The 21,371-nt window shown below is 47.5% G+C and overlaps 1 protein-coding gene across 1 annotated transcript in view; it reads right to left on the bottom strand.

Annotated features, from left to right (window-relative positions):
* Positions 1 to 21,285, bottom strand: part of cdk19 (cyclin dependent kinase 19) — a 44,070-nt gene extending 22,785 nt beyond the window's left edge. The window contains exons 1-2 of the mRNA XM_056294221.1: positions 21,139 to 21,285; positions 16,179 to 16,254 (exon numbers count right to left, since the gene is read on the bottom strand). Coding sequence (XP_056150196.1) covers positions 16,179 to 16,254; positions 21,139 to 21,266 — 204 coding nt within the window. The 5' untranslated portion in view covers positions 21,267 to 21,285. The remainder of the gene's footprint in view (positions 1 to 16,178; positions 16,255 to 21,138) is intronic.
* Positions 21,286 to 21,371: the final 86 nt, after the last annotated feature.

Below are 21,371 nucleotides of genomic sequence, written 5' to 3'. Positions count from 1 at the left end.
GGGAGGGGGAACGGGGGGGGTAGCGGGATCCTCCCACGTGTTACGTCCCCCTAGCGAAACTCCTCAGAAGAGCCTGGCGACTCCACATGTATCGGAGGAGGCGTGTGGTAGTCTCCCCGGATCGGCAGAGGGGTTGGAGCAGCGACCGGGACGGCTCGCAAGAGTGGGGTAATTGGACGGGTACAATTGGGGAGAAAAGGGGTGGGGGGAATATCACGATATCGCTGATCCAATACTTGATATCGATATTACACCGATATTAAAGGGAGGACTGTTGGTGATTTCACAGTCCTCCCTTTAATATCGGTGTAATATCGATATCAAGTATTGGCTCAGCGATATCGTGATATTCCCCCCCACCCCTTTTCTCCCCAATTGTACTTGGCCAATTACTCTACTCTTCACATCCGGCTCCCCACCCACAGAGACGCCAAGCCGGAGGTAACACAGGGATTCAAACCACCGACCCCGAATTGTTAGGCAACGGACAGACCGCTACGCTACCCGGGTGGCGATATCGCGACGTTTCATTTTGTCCATATTGCCCAGCCCTACTGTGGAGCAGTGCTACGCTGATGACATTCAAGTTTCCTCTTAATTTTGCATAATTTTGTGTTAAATTGAAAATCACCACATGACTACATTATTAAAGTGGGGTTTTTTTGGGGGTGGGGGTGGCATGTTGTTCTGTCCCTGGCACCTGCCACACAGGTGGAGATACTTATCAACAACAAGGACAATTACATTTCCTCAAGCTGTTTGAGCGAATGGTTCAAATCTTTCCGCAGGCATGAGAACAAACCGTGCCGTTACCAACGCCGCCGCCGCCGAGCCGGGGGGGGAGGGGGTGCGGGAATAAACAGGGAATTGTTCCAGGCTAAATGTGAATCTGTCTTGAGGTCAGCGGCACCCTGGGCATTTTCAGCAAAAACAAAAGCCATTGTTTGAAGTGAACGATGAGGGGAAACAAGACTCCTTTCAGGGGAATAACAAAATTCATAAACAGCGTTTCGTTTCACAAAAGGTCAAAACCGAACTCAATGGGCCCAACAGCTGGGACCCGGCGACAGGTGGGCGATCGGACTTTCCAAATTACGGGCGCCCTACAGCCGAGCCAGTACAGTTTCTGGGTCCCACTACAATAACTGGAGACGTAGGAACATGTAATGGAACAAACTGCCATTTTATCGCCCATTGTGACCTTGTTAATGACAAAAAAAGACATTTCGGCGAAATGCTGATCCCAGGCCAGCTGCTGTGCGTTCAAAAGACGTGGCTATATCTGGCTGCACAACTTTAGCCACTCCGCACCGTTTTCCATTCATTCATTCATTCATTCATTCATTCTCTACACACAATCCATTTCAAGGCTGCAGAAGGCCAGGGAGACACCCGGGACAGGTTGCCAGCTCATTGCAGGGTCCACACACACACAATCCTTTACACACCATTCACCCCTATGGACAATTCGGAGCCTCCATTTCACTTAACATGCGTGTCTCTGGACGGTAAGACGAAACGCGAGTACCCAAAGGAGACCTGAAAGTACAACAATATGAAACTTAACATGGACGGGCTGGGGTCGAACCTTTTAGCCTTGGTAGCGACTAAAACCCGCCATGCCACCCACGTTGTTAACCAGTAAGATTTAACTGAATACATCAATTCATTTATCTGACCTTTTTAACGTTTGACTGGTTTATTTAATGGCGTTGACGACCTTTTAATTCTGTCCTGTGTTAATGTTGCGCTGGGTTTTTGTGCGATTTACCACCGCTTGGTTTATAAGGTAGGTTAGTTAAGGGGAAACCGTCAATATTATTGATGTACAATGGAATAATAACACAGCTCATTACTCAAAACTGTGTTAACAAAAGCTCATTTGACTATAATGCGAAATACGTATCGATTACATTTCTGAATGTGTCAGTGCCATTCTGAGGCAGAGACAAACTACTACTACAACCACTACTACTACCACCACAACTATTACTAATACTACTACTATAACTTACTACTATTACCACTACCACAACTACTACTACTACTACCTTACTACTACTATTATTACCACCACCGCAACTACCACTACTACTACTACTACCACAACTACCACTACTACTACCAGCACCACAGCAAATACTACTACTATCACCACAACTACTACCACTACTACTACTACCACCACAACAACTACTACAACTACAACTAATACTACTACTATAACTTATTACTACTACTATTACCACTACAACAACTACCACTACTACTACTACTACCACAACTACCACTACTACTACCATAATTACTACTACCACCACCACAACAACTACTACTACCACAACTACTACCATAACTTACTACTACTACTACTATTACCACTACCACAACTACTACCACAACTACTACTACTACATAACTACTACTACTACCATTACTACTACCACAACTATGACTATTACTACCACAACTACTACTACTACTACCACCACAACTACTACTACCACCACAACTATAACTACTACTACCATCACAACTTACTATTACTACTACCACAACTATAACTACTACTACCATCACAACTTACTATTACTACTACCACAACTACTATTACTACTACTACCATCACAACTTACTATTACTACCACCACAACTATAACTACTACTACCATCACAACTTACTATTACTACTACCACAACTACTATTACTACTACTACTACTGCTACTGAAGGTGATGATGATGACGACGATGATGATGATAATGGCCTTTAACGTTAGTCCATAATATTTGCCTCAGAACACAAAATGTTTTACAATGGTGAGAAAAGGGATTTCTTCAGCTAGACTTCATCAGCCCAAACCGCACCATGAGATCACTCGCCAAACATCTTGCGAAACACACAAGAAAAAACCCAATATGTTGATGTCAGTAAATCCTTGAGCCCAGGGTTTTGTGGGAAATAAGGCGACCAAGTCGAAAACAAACAAGCTGTTGTCAAGGCTGGATTAGTAACCCCCCCCCCCCACCACCACCATCACCACCACACACACATACACACACAAAGACCATGCCAACCCTACGCCAACCACTCCAACCATTAAAGCCCACCTTAATTATTTTGAGCTTCCGGTCAAGCGGGCATGTCAAATCCACCAGACCATAATCACACACCTATTGGTCAAAGGCTGAATAACCAGTCCAGCTGAGCAGGTATGCCTATACAGTTCAGTAGACCAAGTACTGCCATTTCACTCACAAGTCACAAGTCACAAGACAAGGAAACAATCATCCCAAGGCAGTGTACGTCTCTAGACTACGGCAATATTTGTGTTCACAAGCAGATTATTACTGATACTGACTGGGAAACGGCTTACAACGATGCCATCGGAAGGAAATCACACAGCACAGCCGAATGAATGCAAGTTTCAAAATAAGGCTCACCAAGTCAGCTAGGCAACTTCACACAGAACCGCAAAAGTCCACATATAATGAACTTGACAAACCGACTCCAACACAATATGGCAGCATCACACCACAGTGATGCAATACACGTTGTGCAAACAGCATGTCAAATAAACTCAACCACAAAATGTACAGCAACACACGAGGAATGAATGAATGATGATTTATTTCGGACATGTAAATAAGCAAGCTATAACATACAGATAAGCTATTGCCAATAATCTGAAGCGATCAACAAATCCACACATCAAACTCAGCGAACAAATCTCTGTATGCATCAGATTATTTGTTACATGTTCATAAAAGAGTAGAAGGAAGTATACTTACTTTTTCCTACCCCTTCTCACCTACTCTTAAGTTAATTCAGCTACCATACATTGCAAACACAATTCCCACTGTACTCTATAGTTCAAATTCAATGCAAGTTGTGCTGCACAATACAAATTCAACTACTATGAACAATAAGAGAAAAAAGAAAAAAACAACAACATCAAAACACGAAAGAAAGAGAAAAAAGAAAAAGAAAAACACATCCTAATGTCATGCACTAAGAATTAACAGATCTCAATGCTACGTACAACCCAAGTATCCACTCGGTGTCATAGAAAGAAAAATAAAAAAAGCGTAATAAGAAATGTTTAGAGATACATAAAACTAAACAACTCTTTGTCATCCCTATATCTCTTGATAATCAGTCCTTTGTACTTCTTCTTAAACTGCGTAATGTTTGTACTTTGTTTGAGTTCCACAATTTTATCCCACAGATTGAAATGCCCATGCTCTTCAAAATTGTACCAACACATAATTTCTTGAAGTTTGATTTCCTTCTCAAATTATATTCCCCTTCTCTATCTGAGAATATTTTTGTATATTACTCAGTAGTAGACCGTTTCTTGCTTTGAGCATTATTTGTGCTGCATTAAATTCCACTAAATCCCTGAAGTTCAAGGCACTTGACTTTAAAAATAGCTTGTTGATGTGTTCATGATATCCTACATGATTAACTATCCTTATGGCTCTTTTTTTGTAGTATACATAATGGTTGTAAATTGGTTTTGTAGCCATTATCCCATACCTCCACACAGTAGATCAGATATGGTAAAATAAATGAACAATACAGAGTATGCAATGATTTATGATCCAGATTGTGTCTTGCTTTTCCCATGACTGCAATGCTCCTTGCCAGTTTTGCTCACACATATGCTATGTGAGGTTCCCAACAGATTTTGTAGTCTAGTATCACACCTGGGAATTTATCTTCATATACTCTTTCTAGTTGGACATTGTCAATCACTACTTTTACGTTGTTTATTTTATAATTTCCAAACAATAACTTCTAAACTTTGTTTTGTTCAGATTTAATAAGGATAATTTGTTTTTGTCAAACCACTGTTAAATATGGTGTGCCCCAGGGCTCAGTTCTTGGCCCTCTACTTTTCTCTCTTTACATTCTACATCTTGGCCAACTTATACGCAGTTATGGAATAAACTTCCATTGCTATGCTGATGATACTCAGCTGTATGTGCCTATAAGGGCTGTTGATCATACTCAAATGACTAACTTAGAGGCCTGCTTGGCGACTGTGAAAAACTGGATGTCACTTAACTTTCTGCTTTTAAATTCGGATAAAACCAAGATGCTGGTTATTGACCCTGCTAGACACAGACACCAATTTGATCAAGTAACGATAACAATCGACAACTCTGTGGTTTCACAGACTGTGGCAGCCAAAAATCTTGGTGGTACGTTTGATCCCAGCCTTTCCTTTGATAAGCACATTAAAGAAATCACCAAGACTGCCTTTTTTTCCACTTACGTAACATAGCTAAAATTCGGTCTTTTCTCTCCATGGCTGATGCAGAGATTCTAATACATGCATTTGTTTCATCCAGACTTGATTACTGTAATGTTCTGTTTTCAGGTCTGCCACATTCTAGTACTAAAAGTCTTCAGATGGTTCAGAATGCTGCTGCTAGAATCCTAACTAAATCTAGGAAATTTTACCATATTATCCAATTCTTGCCTCCCTTCATTGGCTTCCTATCCATGTTAGATCAGAATACAAGGTGCTTCTGCTGACTTATAAAATCCTAAATGGGCTTGCCCCATCCTACCTGTCTGATCTCCTTAAACCTTACATTTTATCTCGAGCGCTTCGCTCTCAAAATACAGGGCTCCTGTGTGTACCCAAAGTTAAAAAGAAGTCAGCTGGTGGCAGCAGGGCCTTTTTCTATCGGGCTCCGTTCTTGTGGAATAACCTGCCTGCTGCCATCAGACAATCAGAGTCTGTTGAGTCCTTTAAATCCAAACTTAAACCTCATCTTTTTGCCTTAGCTTACAATTAGTTGCCTTTAAGTTGAATGCTTCACAACCCATACTGCATGGCGGGTCGGTTTTCTGTCTAAAAGAATTTACCTACCACTGACGAGATTATAGCGTATAGATTGTGACTAATTGATGACTTAATTGATTATGACTAATTATTATTGCAAACTGTTCTCTTCTCTCACATGTATTTTCTCTCTCTCTCCAAATGATGTCTTCTCCTTTCTCTTTTTCTGTGTGAATGGTGTCATGTGAGTCTCCCTTGTGTGCATGTGCAGTCGGTTCTCCTCCCAGGTCTCCGTGGTGATGGTGGTCGCCACTTGGACGCTGCCTGGCATTCCCCTCATCACATTTTCTTTTTATATATCTTATAAATCCATATAATTTTTTTTTTTACATGGTGACGGAGGTCGCGTGGCTCACATCCTGGGCTGTTCCGGTGGCGTCTGGACACTGCTTGGCATCCTGTGCATCATATTCTTCAAAGTTTTATAAGCCCATTATAATTCTGTTTATCCTCTTTCAGCCTTGTATTGTATAAACTGTGTAAACCCAACATCCATTGCACGTTGTCCGTCTTGGGAGACAGAGCCCTCCTCTGTTGCTCTCCCTGAGGTTTCTTCCTATTTTTCCTCCCTGTTAAAGGCTTTTTGTTTTTTTAGGGAGTTGTTCCTTATCTGATGAGAGGGTCCAAGGACAGGATGTTGTGTTGCTGTTAAGCCCACTGAGGCAAATTTGTAATTTGTGATATTGGGCTACACAAATAAAATTGACTTGACTTGACTTGGCAGTGAACTAACCTCATGTGAGATAACTAACCTCATTCATGGAAACCTAGCTTATTCAAGTGAATAATACCAAAAGAACGATATAAAAATGAATGCGGGACTAAGTAAGATGCCGAAAACTTACCACTTTGAACGAACGAACGAATGAATGATTTATTTCGGTCATATATTTGTGTTCATATGCGACAGACAGTAAAAAATGAAAAACATCACCGTACATATTTACGTCAGTCCATTTCACACAAGAAAACTCAATCAATCAATGAGCGATAAAGGAATAGGCTGAAGCCCAAGGCTTATTGTTGCCTATCCGGTATAGTTCTTAAATTAACCCTAGAATATCAGAGTTAGAAAAGGAAGAAAAGAAAAAAAAAAGAAAAATGTATGCTAAGCTGTAATCCTTAATTATTTTACATTTTAAAGATTTTCTGAAACTCAACGGCGAGCAACACAATTTCACCCCACCATTAAGGCCATTCCATGGCTTGACTCCCCAAACTGAAACACATCTGTGTTTTACATTGGTTCTCACTTGACACGTTTCAGAAATACACAATCCTTTTCCTTCTCTTAATTCAACAAGTTGTTGGGTACAAACAGGAAGGCCTTTACTTCTAGCTTGCAAAAGTGTTTCCAATGTTTTTTAAATGTCTAAGACTTTTAAGGTGCAGGACTGTATAAATAATGGATGAGCGGATTCACGATAATTCCATCTGGCATGGAAACAAGACTCTTTTTTTTAACATAAGCCCTTTATTCATATCGGGGAACCTTTTGAACTGATGCAGTGCTGAGCAAGTTAGCATCAGTCGACTGCTGCACACCGAGGGTTCTGAAAACGGCGTCCGTTATGCGGTGCTTGAACTGGGGGGGGGGGTGCCAGTACTCCTTTTATTCCTTATTCACATGCTTTTCAGATTTTTTTTTTGTATTTTTAGACAGTGGCAGTGGAGAGGTAGACAGGAAATGAGGGGGAGAGAGAGTGAGGGGTATGGCATGCAACAAAGGTCACTGGATGGAATCAAGCCCGCGATGTTACGACCGTGTGGCCACACATAACCATTTGGCTACAACATCCCACCGCTTATTCACATGTTGGCGTGTGTCTCAGCAAAGCGACACATTCTGGATTTCTAGTGAATTAAAGACACTAGCAGATATTGCTGATGTTCACAGCATACATTTATTTAATCAAGGGGACAACCATATCTGACACTAGCTTTAGCGTCAGATCCCGGCCTGATGATGCCCTCCGCTCCTCGTATTCCCGGCGAAATCCCGATACTTTCTCTTGTCTCTAGTCTAAGCGTGTCGCACAAACCAAGCACCTCTGCATCACCAAGCTCCGTGTCCAGCTGTCCTCCAGGCTATTACTGTAAAGAGAATGTAGTGCTACTCGGACTAGCCGCTGACAGAAAAGCAGGCAGGTGGGAACAGGGACAGGTGACCGTCGCGTACTGCCCCCCTGCGCAATACCGTTTATTTTGGGCCATTATGAATCGCCCAGAGAACCTGATACAGAGAGGGCAGAAAAGAGTGCCGGCGGCTTGCGAGAAGTGCCGGTGCACAAGAAAAAGCCACGGCACACCGACGAGTAAAACGTACAAGTGCCGCTCCTGCAAACCGGTGTGCACCGGCCCGCTCGGAGCACTGGCTTTATGAAAGACAACCCCCGGCACAGTCAGTCAGCACAACAATAGACCTTTTTTTTTTTTTAACATTTTCATTTTTGCACTTCTCTTAAACTCTCGCTCTCCAACTGTCATCTTCCCGCAACAACTCACTCCTCACATGATCCCAGCGCCAGACTTCTGCTACGGGTTAGAAATGGATTGATATAATTACATGATTGATATTGCGGCTAAGCTTCTCTCGACTCCTGTCATTACATTCGGAGTCTGCTAGTTCCCCAGAAGAGCTCTTTTAGCAGCCGCTACGCAGAAGGATTACGCTGCAGCTCGGTGTGCAGCAGTCAGCTGAGGCTAACTTGCTCGACGCTGGATCAGTTTAAAAGATTGATCTATCCACTCCTAATGGTTGGAAAATGGGGCTTATGTTAGAAAATACTGGAATTTTCCTTTAATGCTGGGAGACTCAAGAACACGTGGACTGCGGCCACCTATCTCCCAGTCCCCCTTGCATGGGAATGGATTCCTGTTGCTAAGTCTGCCCAGTTTGTAGTGTGTGTGTGTGCGTGCATGCCTGTGTGTGTTGGGAACAAAGATTCCATTGTTCTGCTTTCTCCTCTGTTTTGGTGAAGAAAAATCTGAGAGAAAACCAATTTCTGGTCTCTCTAAGACTCAGCAGGCAAGCCGCTCCTCCCCCATATGGGCCTGTTCTGCCCAGCTCAACAATGGCGGGAGGGGGGGGATCCCATCTCTGCTCACCTACCACCTGCATTCCAAGGCTCCACGCGGGGCCTCCCTCGACTCATGCCCACCTCAGTCTCCCCTTTCCCCGGGGCCCCCGCCCGTACACTTCCCTGAACGGGGGCCCCACCTCCAGCAGAGGAGGCCTCGCTCCTCCGCGTGTAATTCACAGACTTCACGTCCTTCCCCGTCGACTCGGTGAAACCGGTAGGGCAGGACGAACGCAGCGCCAAGCCTGCCGCCCGCAGCACAAAACAACATCCCCCCCCCACCCCCATAAAACGCTTCTCGCCCGCATGCTACGGGACAGACTGCCATGGCCCGACATGACCATTTCTGAGAAGAACGCCGCAGATTTCATGAGAAAATACCCCCCTTGTTTTATATTCCCTGCCCCACGCCTGGCTGAAATCACAAACAGGCCCACCGCTGTCGCCGTCTGGAGGCTTCTCGCGGGGAGCAGTTGTGGAGAGATTAGTCGCCTCAGCTCACTCGCGTGAAAAAAAAAACGAGTTTCTCTGCATGTTTGAGCGACACAAAAAGAGAACAAAACCGACCGTTTCGTTTCCATTTCACTGTCGAGAGTCGTCGCACAAAGAGGCGCAGTAAACGAGGCCTCCGATGGCTCGCTTGACGTCCACCAGCACCTACGAATACGGCGCAAACGCCACTTCTTTACGTCTCTTTCTTTTCCCGCAAAAAGAGAAGCTCGCCGAAGACAGCCGACCTCCCCCCCCCCCCACCAGCTTACGACGAGCCGTAAAATCACGCAACCGGCTGCCTACCGTCTTGTCCGAGCCCGTGACGCCATCTTTGTTCGGCAGAAGCCGGACTCAGCCGGGGGCCAGGTAGAGAGAGAGACCGGTGGGCAGGATGCCCGTCTGACAGCCGATGACATGCAGCTATTGACGCGACGTCAGAGGCGCCGTGGACGGAGAGAAACAACACAGATGACGTTCCGCTGAGGTGAAAGGTCATATACCCGTAATAAGACTGAGGACGGCAACCATGCATACACGCACAAACACACACACAAAGAATCACATCACACACAGGCGGTGGGGCACCTTTACCCTGACTTCTAAAAAGCTTCTAGAAGCTTCATTTTTCGGGTTTTGGTCGTCGGCTCCTGAAACACACACAGACCGTGTTCCCGCTTCTTCCGTACGAGGCGCGTTCAGAAACGCGTGCGCTCGAGCCATCCGGGCGGCGTGGCGGTCTACTCCGTCGCTTACCAACACGGGGATCGGCGGTTCGAATCCCCGTGTTGCCGCCGGCTTGGCCGGGCGTCCCTACAGACACACAACTGGCCGTGTCTGCAGGTGGGAAGCCGGATGCGGGTATGTGTCCTGGTCGCTGCACTAGCGCCTCCTCTGGTCGGTTGGGGGGGGGGGATATCGTGATCCTCCCACGCAGTGAAACTTCTCACTGTCAGGTGAAAAGAAGCAGCTGGCGACTCCACATGTATAGCCTGTTCGCAGTCACGTGATTCTGATGACGCTTGAGACTCAGATGGAGGGCAGGGAGTGAAAAGCAGAACGGACGAGATGGAGCCAGTTCAGCCCGAGCTGCGCTAGTTTATATCAATTTATTTCTGATTTTCCCCTTTTTTCCTCCCAATTTAGTGGCCAATCGATCCCTATTGTAATTCAAACGCCCACCCTCGTACTGCATGCGTACGCCAACTGCATCTCTCCGGCCGGCGGTCTCGAAGGAGAGCCCCTCCCCACTTTCGTGACGAGGCGACTCCAGGCCGAACCACTGCTTTTTCCGACACACCCAGAGACGCATTCACGTGACGAACACAAGCCGACTCCGCCCCCCTCCCGAAGACGGCGTTGCCAATGATTGCTGCTTCATCGAGTCCGGCCATAGTCGGATCTGACGAGACCGGGACGCGAACCCCCGGTCCCCAGTGGGCAACTGCGTCGCCACAAAGCCGACGCTTAGACCGCTACACCACCGCGGACCGCCGAACTGTGCTAGTTTAGACGACATGATGAGAGAAAGGTATAAACAGAAAGTAAGAAATGTTGGACATGATCCTTATGTTATAAAGAGGGATCCGACTCCGTTCCTCCCGACCGGTCAATTTCTTGCACCCCCTCCCCCCCATGAACAACAACTTTTGGCGCTCAATAAAACCTCCTTGTGGCCTCTCGGTTAATGACGCCAAACGTAGGCATTTCAAAAGTTTGTGACAGTGCTTCCTGTGCAGAACATCACTTCCCGCCCTCCCATCTGTAGTTCGCGACATCATATGCAAACAGCCTAATATTGGAGGAGGCGTGTGGTAGGGTGCAGCCCTCCCCGGATCAGCAGAGGGGGTGGGGTTGGAGACCGGGACGGCTCGGGAGAGCGGGGCGATTGGCCGGAGAAAATCGGGACTTGCGGTGTTTGTAGGGTGCCAGGGATAAAAAGCGTCCAAGACGACATGTGATACGTTCAATTGTTTTACAGCTTACAATTAGTACAGCGTCATCCTCCCAGACTGCCGAGGATAATGTTAATGAGAGATGTTATACAACTGGCTGGCTTCACTACAGGACCAAGCGAGAGTGTTCTCCCCCCGGGGTGATGTAATTCAACTGTGGACACTGTGCACAGCAGGGGAAAGACTGCTCTCAGTCTGTCGCCGCACTCTCCAGAGGCGATTTTTGCATGCACACCGCCGAGTCTCACCGTGTTCGGCGGTCCAAGGCCGTGTCTGGCGAGGCCTGCGAGCGGTACTACGCAACACTTTATTATTTTTTTTTACCCTCAATTCTTTCCAAGTGAGGTATGACGTCTCAACACTAACACCTCGAAACAGGCTTTTAAAAGGCCCGATGGAGGTATGTCAGACAGATCCGCCAGCTGACTAAAAATAGCCCCTGTTTTGGTTTTGCATTGTGCACACATGCAAAGTTTAGAAAATGCGGAACCGTGCATTTTACGGTTCGCACCGGACCAGTCGTGGCGCTCTCGTCGCTGATACAAAACCTGATCTCATTTCCCCCCCGGTTTTAGGTTTCATTTGCACCGCTCACAGGGCACCGCACATTTGTCGTGGGATTCCTGCACAGCTTTTAAATCAGCTCGCAAGTCGGAGGGGTCGAAATGCCAGCGAGCTTTACTTCGCGACCTTTGACCCGACGCCTTCAATTTTGCATGACCTAGCGTGCCCCCTTCCTCCGGCTCTAACCTCCGGGGTCCCGTGTTCAGCCCGCGGACCTTGATCTGGGCTACGAGCTGAAGCCATGTGTGCTGTTTTACAGCTGTCCTTGCTGCCTTGCTTTGCTTGGACTTCTTAATTTAGCGCCTCGCGAAAAGCGCTTTGAGCTGCCAGCCATCACACGTTTTCACCGCTACCCTGTTTGGGCAGCATGGCGACACCTGAGTCTCGTACACGAGCCTTGACGCTGGTCTTCAATCTGTTTTACAACTTTTACTTACTATACCACGAGTCAACTAGCTATCCTATCTGTTGACTCTTTTTTGGGGGGGTGGATTTTGTTCCCTCTTTTCCCCCCCCAATTTTATCCGGCCAATTACCTCACTCTTCCGAGCCGTCCCGATCTCTGCTCCGCCCCCTCTGCTGATCCGGGGAGGGCTGCAGACTACCACATGCCTCCTCCGTTACAGGTGGAGTCGCCAGCCGCTTCTTTTCACCTGACAGTGAGGAGTTTCGCCAGGGGGACGTGGCACGTGGGAGGATCACGCTATTCCCCCCCCCCCAGTCCCGAACAGGTGCCCCGGCCGACCAGAGGAGGCGCTAGTGCAGCGACCAGGGCACACACACCCGGCTTCCCACCCGCAGACACGGCCAATTGTGTCTGTAGGGACGCCCGACCAAGCCGGAGGTGACACGGGGAGGATTCGAACCGGCGATCCCCGTGCTGGTAGGCAACGGAATAGACCCCAAAATGCAGTGTTATTAATGCGTTACTGCATAGTCACACAGACACGTCATTAGTTCAGATTTTTCTAACATATAACATATATATATATCTTTGTATGCTCTTCATGTTGCTTCATATTTGCCAGTTGAAGGAATCTGCAGCCAAGTGCTTCATGACGCTGGCTGCACTGTGTGGCAGTTTCACGGGGCGAGTGAAAGTGAAACTCACATCATTCCAGTTTAAAATCACAACGATCAAGCTCCGATAACGGCGTATGCTCGAGCTAGGCGCCGTGTGAACTTTTGTCTAATGAGAGGCGTCGAGGGAGCTGTCAGAACCCATCAGGTGTCAGAGGTAGGACGAGAGCATCGGTTATAGGGGAAGAGAAGAGGAGGGTTCGGTTCGGGTGAAGATAAACGAACATGACGGACAGGGACGTCTAATGACAAGCTATTGGGGGGAAATGAATCATGGCGGAGGAGCGCTTTGAACACACTTCCCTCCGAGCAAACTTTCTCATGAAGTCGACACCCACCAAAACAACCGCGAGCACCAGCAAGCGGCACCCTTAGTGGAAAGACTGGTTTTGAGAAAGTGAAAAAAAGTAGATTACTTCATCAATAGGAATATATAAATGATCAGCGACCGGCCTTCATCTAGTAAATCCGTGTGTGTGTGTGTGTGTGTGAATAAATGCACAGCTGGGTTCACCTTTGTTAGCACGGCACCGCGGGCTTTCTGTCAAAGAATCCCCGCGAGTGGGGGAAGTTTGCAAACAGACGAGCCAGTTCTGGCGACCGTGCGGCGGTAGTGACATTGAGCACAGACCACATATTGACATTGTGAGGGGACCGCTGACTGCATACCTTCCTATCACGGTACGTAGGCAGGCTGGAAACCAGAGCCCCTTACACAACGTCCAATTAGCCCTTTCACAAGGGCAACATTCTTTCCTTATCTGCCGGTCCCTCGGGGACGTACGGGTGAGCCCGTTCCACCAGCGCCATCACCAACCAAGCACTCTGCATCGAGGCTACTCAGCTAGACGCCCGAGGACCCGTGATACGCTCTTGTGTCCGTGTTTTTTCCTGCGGCCTGTGCTTTTCTTTCCCACTCAGGACACCTCAGCAGCACCGCCGCACAACGGTGCCGGAACGCTGCCGATCACGTAGGCGCCATCAAACTAGGAAAACCAACTTCCCAGATGGGATTTTTCACATTCCTCTACAACAGCAGCTCTCGAGGTGTCATGCTTACAAAAGACACGTGACACGACAGAGAGAGAGAGGCTTCGGGAATACCAAAGCGTGCAATGACCCCCTTCCGCACCGAAACCCGAGGCCGAGTTCTTCGGCGTAGCAAAAGATGACCCCTTTCTTGCACTGACAGGAGCCGCTTCGAAAAGGAAACCGGTTTGCTGTGCAGTCCTCGTTTGCACTAAAGCTCGTCGCGTCAATCAACGTGAACTCCCCACAGTGCCGGGTGTGCCGTCAATGTACGTTTTCCTCAGCACGGACCAACAAATAAGCTTCTCGCACCCGAGTACCATGAAGACAAGTGCACGTTGCTCCACGAATGACAGCCCACACCCATGCCCTCACGTCTCATCAACCATGTTGAAAGTTTAAAAACAGCAAAAAGGGTGCAGGACATTGCACACGCCTTCCCTCGTCGACGGGAATTAGCTCGGCGTAAAATCTTGGGATAAAATGAACGAAAGCAGGGAATGTCTTGTGGGGGGCAAAAACAACTAAGGACATTCTGCGTCGCAGCTGCAAAGCTCTTCGAGATTTGGTTTCTGGTCATTTTCATGATCTACCTTCGCACATAAATAAAAACGAAACGCCGTTTCTCCCAGCCCACAAAAAATATTCCCTAAAAACGACACCACTGAAAACGCAAAAACAGAGCGAACAAAACAAATAACAGCACAGTCCAAGGGCAACACACTTGTCTCGTTGAGTTCAAGCAGGTGAGGACCTGGTGACTTTGTGTTGAGCCGACTTCGGCCATGTTTCCTCTATGAAAAGGTTGCACGTTAAGCACTCTCGGACCGCTCTTGGCAGGGACTTGACAATTTGGCCTTGTGAGCACTACGCCCCTTCACGGAGGCACAACAATGTCGGTGTTTTCTAGAGTGCATTGTCATCAGCGGTTAAGAGCATGATAAGAGAAAAAGCAGGGGGAATTTTTCTCTTGTGGGGAAAAACTCATCTCAGTGCGGGTAACGACTATCCTCCCGAAACCGAGCACTTGATTTTCACACACCTCTGTCCAAAACTCTCACCTCCAGAGCTAGTGATGTGTCTTTGAAAGAGATCTCATACAGACATTCAGCCTTATCCTATGTGTAAAATGTGGCCACGAGGTCATAAATGGAATATCCTTCAGCAGGAACGAAGCATATATGAAGGTATATTTCACTAAAGCACCTGAAAGCACAAGGAATGATGGTGTAATCCATCTGAAGGGGACTTGCGGGGGGGGGGGGGCTGAACAGAGTTGTTCAGTTTTACATTGCACTTGAAATTGTTAAGTTTGTCATTGCTTTCCATTCTTCGCTGAGCGAATGTTAACTTTAGAGCCCTACTGTCAATTAATTTGGCTTATTTGCCACCCCACATCCCAGGGGTGGACTCCCGTCAGCTAATCGTTGAGTATGTGAAGCGGTGAGGGAATTCCTCTCCGGGTCCGCGAGTACTGAAAACACACAAATCCTTACAGAGGTACTTCCACGCCGTTTCTGAGCACATTTCTAACACGGGGGTGGTTTGAAATACAACCGAGAGGTAGGTGTGGTTTTATGGTTTCATACCTATTGGCTACTGAAATTCAGGGTGGTCGTGTGGGTGTGGCTGGGTGGGCTAAACACTGGGGGCTAAACCGCCGGTCGCTTGCCGTAGAAAAACGAGAAATTCACAGGCGACAGCCCCCTTCCTGCTCTGTCGTCACTTTACAAAAAAAAAAAAAAAGGAAGAAAAAATGGCGAGCAACGAGGCCACCGACAGCAGCTTTGAGGTTGAGGATGTGGAAGTGGAAGACGATTCCTCTTTCTCAGTGGAAGTTGACTACTCGCCTCACAAATATGTTGCTCAGCCAGTACAGCCGTATGCCAAAAGGGTGCATCTCCACTTTTATAGCGTCCCACTACGGACACGCCCTCTATGCTAAAGTTAGACATTTTCGCCAACTGGAAATCAGTTACTCGCCCCCCCCCCCCCCGATATCTCTCGTCTGGCCATACATGTGATTTTAGGGCTACCATTTGTCTCATCGATCACATCCATACTCCTTACATCGATTAACAACAGGAAAGGCCGGAGTTTGATGCAAGTATCTCTTTAACTTACAGCGATCTCCCTGCAGGCAGACATCGATATCCCAGTGCCCTCTATTTGTTTCAGTGCATACTCCTTCTCATCTTTCCTGTGAAGACAGAAAGAACACAGAGAACACCATTAAAACAAACAGTTGCATTTCTTTGCCATTATTATGATGTGGTCTTTTCCAATCTAATGCCAGTACCTGGATTTCCGGTTTGGGCCTGTAAGGGTTTTCGCCTACCAGAGAGGAGGGGAGGCTGGTAAAAGTTACGTCCACACAAACACGATTAAATTTCATAAAACGCGTCTTTTTCTATCCATTTTGGCCTTCCATCCGCACTGAGCCAGCGCTTTCCAAATGTGCTCTCTAAAGTGGGCTGCGTTGTGGTGTGGATGGCGAAAACAGAGCTTTTCGAAAACGCCGACACGACTGTCATGTGAGCAGCTGGCTCAAGTGGACTTGGCAGGCCCAGTCGAAGAAACTTCAGTGTTTGCCTTTCTGTTGTTTTGGCGTTTTAACGTGGACGGCAAACTTGTCGAAAACGACGATAGGAAAACGCTACTGTGAATGGAAAACTTTCTACCGGTTTTCACCGTCACAGCGGCATTTTCAAATTTATCGGTATTTGTGTGGACGTACTCGAAGATGGGGAGATGCACAAAAAAAGGCCAGAGTTTGTCGCCTGGCAGTTAAATGCTCACAGGGAGCCCCTGCCTTTAGCAATGCCCTCTGGCTGAGGAGGCCCATTGGCTTACTGAAGGGGTGCTCTGCTCCTCGAGTGTATCTTCTCCCCTGAGCCCGGATTACTCCATTATACCTGCATGAATTTCAACCCTGACACAGGCACAGGATCCCAACTAGGTACCAGCCTGGTTGCAGTGCTATCTTATAACCCACACACGGTCCAGAGAGGGAAGACTCTGGAGTTTTTTCTTTTATTTGTATTTTTTCAAACTGATGGGTCAAACCGAGATCCTCGACTTAGCATTCTGAGGATAGCCCTGTGCCCTCGGGAGATCCTGCTTGTGCATTTAGGGGCCGGTTGGCGAAACGTGAGACGTATTGCAAGGCCGAGCGTGTTCTGCGCTCTGTGCCGCAGACAACTATCGATTATTTAACATGAGAGACGTTATGGTGCGAGACACTTTGCACGGCCTCACAGCGGGAGAGAAGCTAAAGGGGGAAAACTGAAATATATTCCACCCGAAACTGTGCAAAGGGCCACAACTACCATGCAAGGAGAGTCAGTGCACAGCACCTGCATACAGGTTCATTACGCGGGCAGCTCCCGCGGATCAAACAGGTCCTTGTGGTGCTTGGATCAAACCCCGCTCAGCCTCATTTGCACAGGGGATGGCCATTGATAAACTTGCGCTCATTTACGGCAAATGAGCTCCACTGCCACTAAACCGCTCTTTTAATGTTGGCGTTTCCATCTTTAAACACATAGAACATTTCTGTAACATTGACTTAGTCTCGAATTAGCCGAACGGCGAAAGCGGTCGCCTGTTACTAACATGATATAGCACTTTTTTTTAATCAACCATACTAACTAAAATGGAACATAAAGATGCAAATGCACAGATCAAAAGAGTATGCAAATTTTTTTTTTGGAAGATTATGTTTTGGTAGTTCTGCCTTTATTAGAGTGGCAGTGGAAAGGTAGACAGGAAATGAGGGAGAGAGAGAGAGAGAGAAGGGTTTGACATGCAGCAAAGGTCGCCGGCTGGAATTGAACCGGCGATGTTGTGGCCGTGCGGTATGTGCTGAAACCACTCGACTAGACCCCACGGACATGCAAATTTACACAAAAACAAAGTTGCGGGACATCCACGCCTCATCTTATCGTTTTAAGTTTGGTTCATTTCACCAGGACGTCAAACGCTGCTGGTTTTCTAATTGGGGTTTCTTATTATTCTAACAATGAAGTAAAGCTGTATTTACATCTTAACTAGTTGCTAATTTTACATGGTAAAGGTTGTTTTTTTGTTTGTTGCCTACTTACCCTTTCAAATTTAACATCTTTATAAACACAGCTAGGCACTTATTTGCCTTTTTTCCATTTTTCCTCACCTTCTTTAGCTTCTACTATACTGTGTTATAATTTTGTGCCGTCTCCGATGACGCACATATGTGAGCAACACACCGAGTCAAAATTCATTTCACCGTTTGTGGAAAGTTACTAATCTAATAAAACCGATCCTGGTTCTGATTCTGATTAGAGTTCAGCCTGCAGGGCTGTCGAGAGTCAGGCAGGTACACGCGAAGCTGCGCGGGCCTGCTGGCAGCGTTAGCAGCAACATGATAGCCTGTATGAGTATGAAGACTAATTGCCCACACTGACAAGCACATCCTCACAACTTGCCAACGGAATACGTCGGTGCTTCCTGCTAGCTGGGTGATGCTCTGTAAAGTCCCACGTTCCTCCACTTTACAGTGATAAACCTCGAGTGCGGCCAAACGTTTCCCAAACTGCAGTTGCTGAACGCTGCCCTGCGAGGAAACCAGGACAGGCAGTTCTCTCTCTAATTTAGACCACTATGTCTGCTGCGGAGCGCACCAGCAAAACTGATTGGTACGTAAAACGCCTCGCCGCCATTTACTCGTCCCCCAAGATGAGCTTTATGGCTCATGTTGACAAGGAACGTGTGATTCCTTACCGTCCCCAGATCCCCCCCCCCCCCGTATCCAGCTTTAATAAAGGCTGGCCCTGTATGACTATTACGTAACATAGGCTGACATCAGCTATTCTCTTGACTCCACTTATGTACGTTGCATTTTTACAGGAACAGACACGGCAACAGTGGCACACTACATGCAGCTGCATGTCGGGCTGTTTCAAAGAATTTGTCTGGAGGAAGCCAGTTTTCAATGCCTATACTGGGGGTCACGTTTCTGTGTGTATGGTATATGGGGGGGGAGGTTACTGTAGGAGGAGTTCCCTACATGTTTTCGGTGAGTCAGAACTAGGCATCAAACAGCAACCTAACAATGGCCTCCTAAACTGTCGTCATACGTTCAACATCAGGCATGTGTGCCATTATTCACACGAACAATAACAGGCAATGCATAAAGTGCTAAAGCACTCATCCACATTTACTTTCACTTTGTACGCATCAATACAGTACATGTGAAACATGGGTTTCGTCCGGGTGCCCCCGTTTGCACCCACCATCAAAAAGACATGCATGTTAGGGTTATTACGCCTGTCTGTGCCCCTGAGCAAGGCAATGGAAGGAAGAACTGGAGTTGGTCCCCGGGCGCTGCAGCTGCCCACTGCTCCTAAACAATGGGATGGGTTAAATGCAGGGAACAAATTGCATTGTAACCTGCGCAATAACACAATAAAGTGGCTTTCTTTCTTTCTGTCTTCTTCTACATGCGGATGGGCCCGCTGACCCACAATCAAAAAACAAGAGCCAGTGTGTTTTACAACACCAGAATGCAGACTATGTTTGGGAGTGAAACTATGGTGTTGCTATAAAACTAGCCGTTGCAGCAAAGCAATCTGGTTGGTCAAAGATGCGTTCCAGGTGTGTGGATAACCCCCCCATTAAGCATGGGCTACAGCGCTTCAGTGGTGGCTGTGCCAGCTCATGTGGTCACGACAGAGCTAGCTAGCAAGCTCTCTCCAAAGAAGGTGAGTCACCTTCATCTGGACCCAACGTTCAGATGAACCGGTTCACCTCCTGGGATTTCCTTACCTGGGTTATTGAGCATGCATAAAAAAAAAGAAGAAGATAGCATTCTTTCCTGTTTTACAGATTTAAAGTGCTTCAAAGCAGCTTTTCAAACTTTGCATACAAAATGGGAGCCACTGCACTGGAACCACTCGCTCCCGGAGGGCATCCTTTATTGTGTTTCTTATTCTCTAGCCTGGTGCATTAGCTCACCATCACACAGGTCAGAGTGCAGAATGCCCTCTCGGGTCTTGCTGCTGGCTGTACAGGACACACCATTCCTACTGTCTGCAATCTGACCGACATCTCCACTATCTGCTGTTAAAGGTGTACTTGATAAGAGCCTAGGAGGGCAAGTACCCTGACAAGCAAACCCGCCAAAGCCGGAGCGAATGGGTTTTGTTACGTTAAAGAAAAGCCTTCTTGAGCCGGGGTCGAGTCTGGACATTACTGACGTACACAAGAACGACCCCAGAGGCTTGGACCCCAGAGGCTGGACCCCAGAGGCTGGACCCCAGAGGCCGGACCCCAGAGGCTGGACCCCAGAGGCCGGACCCCAGAGGCCGGACCCCAGGTGCCACTAACAACGACATTACTCTTTGGAGTATCACAGTGTGAAGTTGGAACTCACTACTTTACCCCCTCCCTCCCCCCCACAAACCGTGTCTCCGGTGCAGCTGTAAGGCAGCAAACTTGCCGAGATAACCCTTTGCCCATCTTTACACTGGTGTCAAATGTGACCACGTCCCCCCCCCCCATGCACCGCACTGTCACACGCTTGGCACATAACCCCTTCTTGGGTAGAGTCACCATGAAAGATTCAAATCCCGCTCCTTGCTACTCCTTGCTGATGCTGTGCCTGAAAAGTTTTGGCACCGCAGCAGCAAGGAGCAGCAAGGAGCAGACCTGGCAAGTACCTGAAAACACCGAGTTAGACTGCACAGCATTCACACAGACAGTCCCCGCTCGGTACCCTTTCTCTCTACCCGCGCTGCGTGGGTCCTCGCGAAGACACGCGGGTAAACCCGACGGCGCGCGGCTGTGTTGTTTTGGGGGGAGGACCGTGTTGCGAGCGAGCGAGCGAGCGGGCGGGCGGGCGAGCGAGCGAGCGAGCGCGTTTACATGAAAACAAAAACACAAGACACGGGTAGCGCCCGGGGAGGTTCAAATCAAATGCCCCCCCCCCTCCCCACCACCCACCCATCACCCCCGCCGCCCCTTCAACACACAATGGGATCGCTTTCTCCCCAAACGCACCCCGGCGATGTGTATTTTCGCCCGGCAACAACGTTGGCAGTCATCTTACCCGTCTTTGCGCTTAGCTTTATAAACGTGCCCGTAGGTGCCTCGACCCACTTTGCAACCTTCATATTCGAACAGATCCTCTACCCTCTCCCTCTCGGCCGCGAGCTTCGCTTTGAAGTCGTAATCCATTGCGACCCATCAATACGTCTTAAATGTACCACAAAATAAAATATTAATTATTACACGCATTAATTAGATAATCTGGTCGTTTTTTATTCCCCCACCATTTCCTTG

Source organism: Lampris incognitus, chromosome 15 (assembly GCF_029633865.1).
Source record: "Lampris incognitus isolate fLamInc1 chromosome 15, fLamInc1.hap2, whole genome shotgun sequence".
In the NCBI taxonomy this organism is placed as follows: Eukaryota; Metazoa; Chordata; class Actinopteri; order Lampriformes; family Lampridae; genus Lampris; species Lampris incognitus.
Note: the sequence above shows the minus strand (reverse complement) of the source record. Positions and strands in the feature narration are given on the sequence as shown.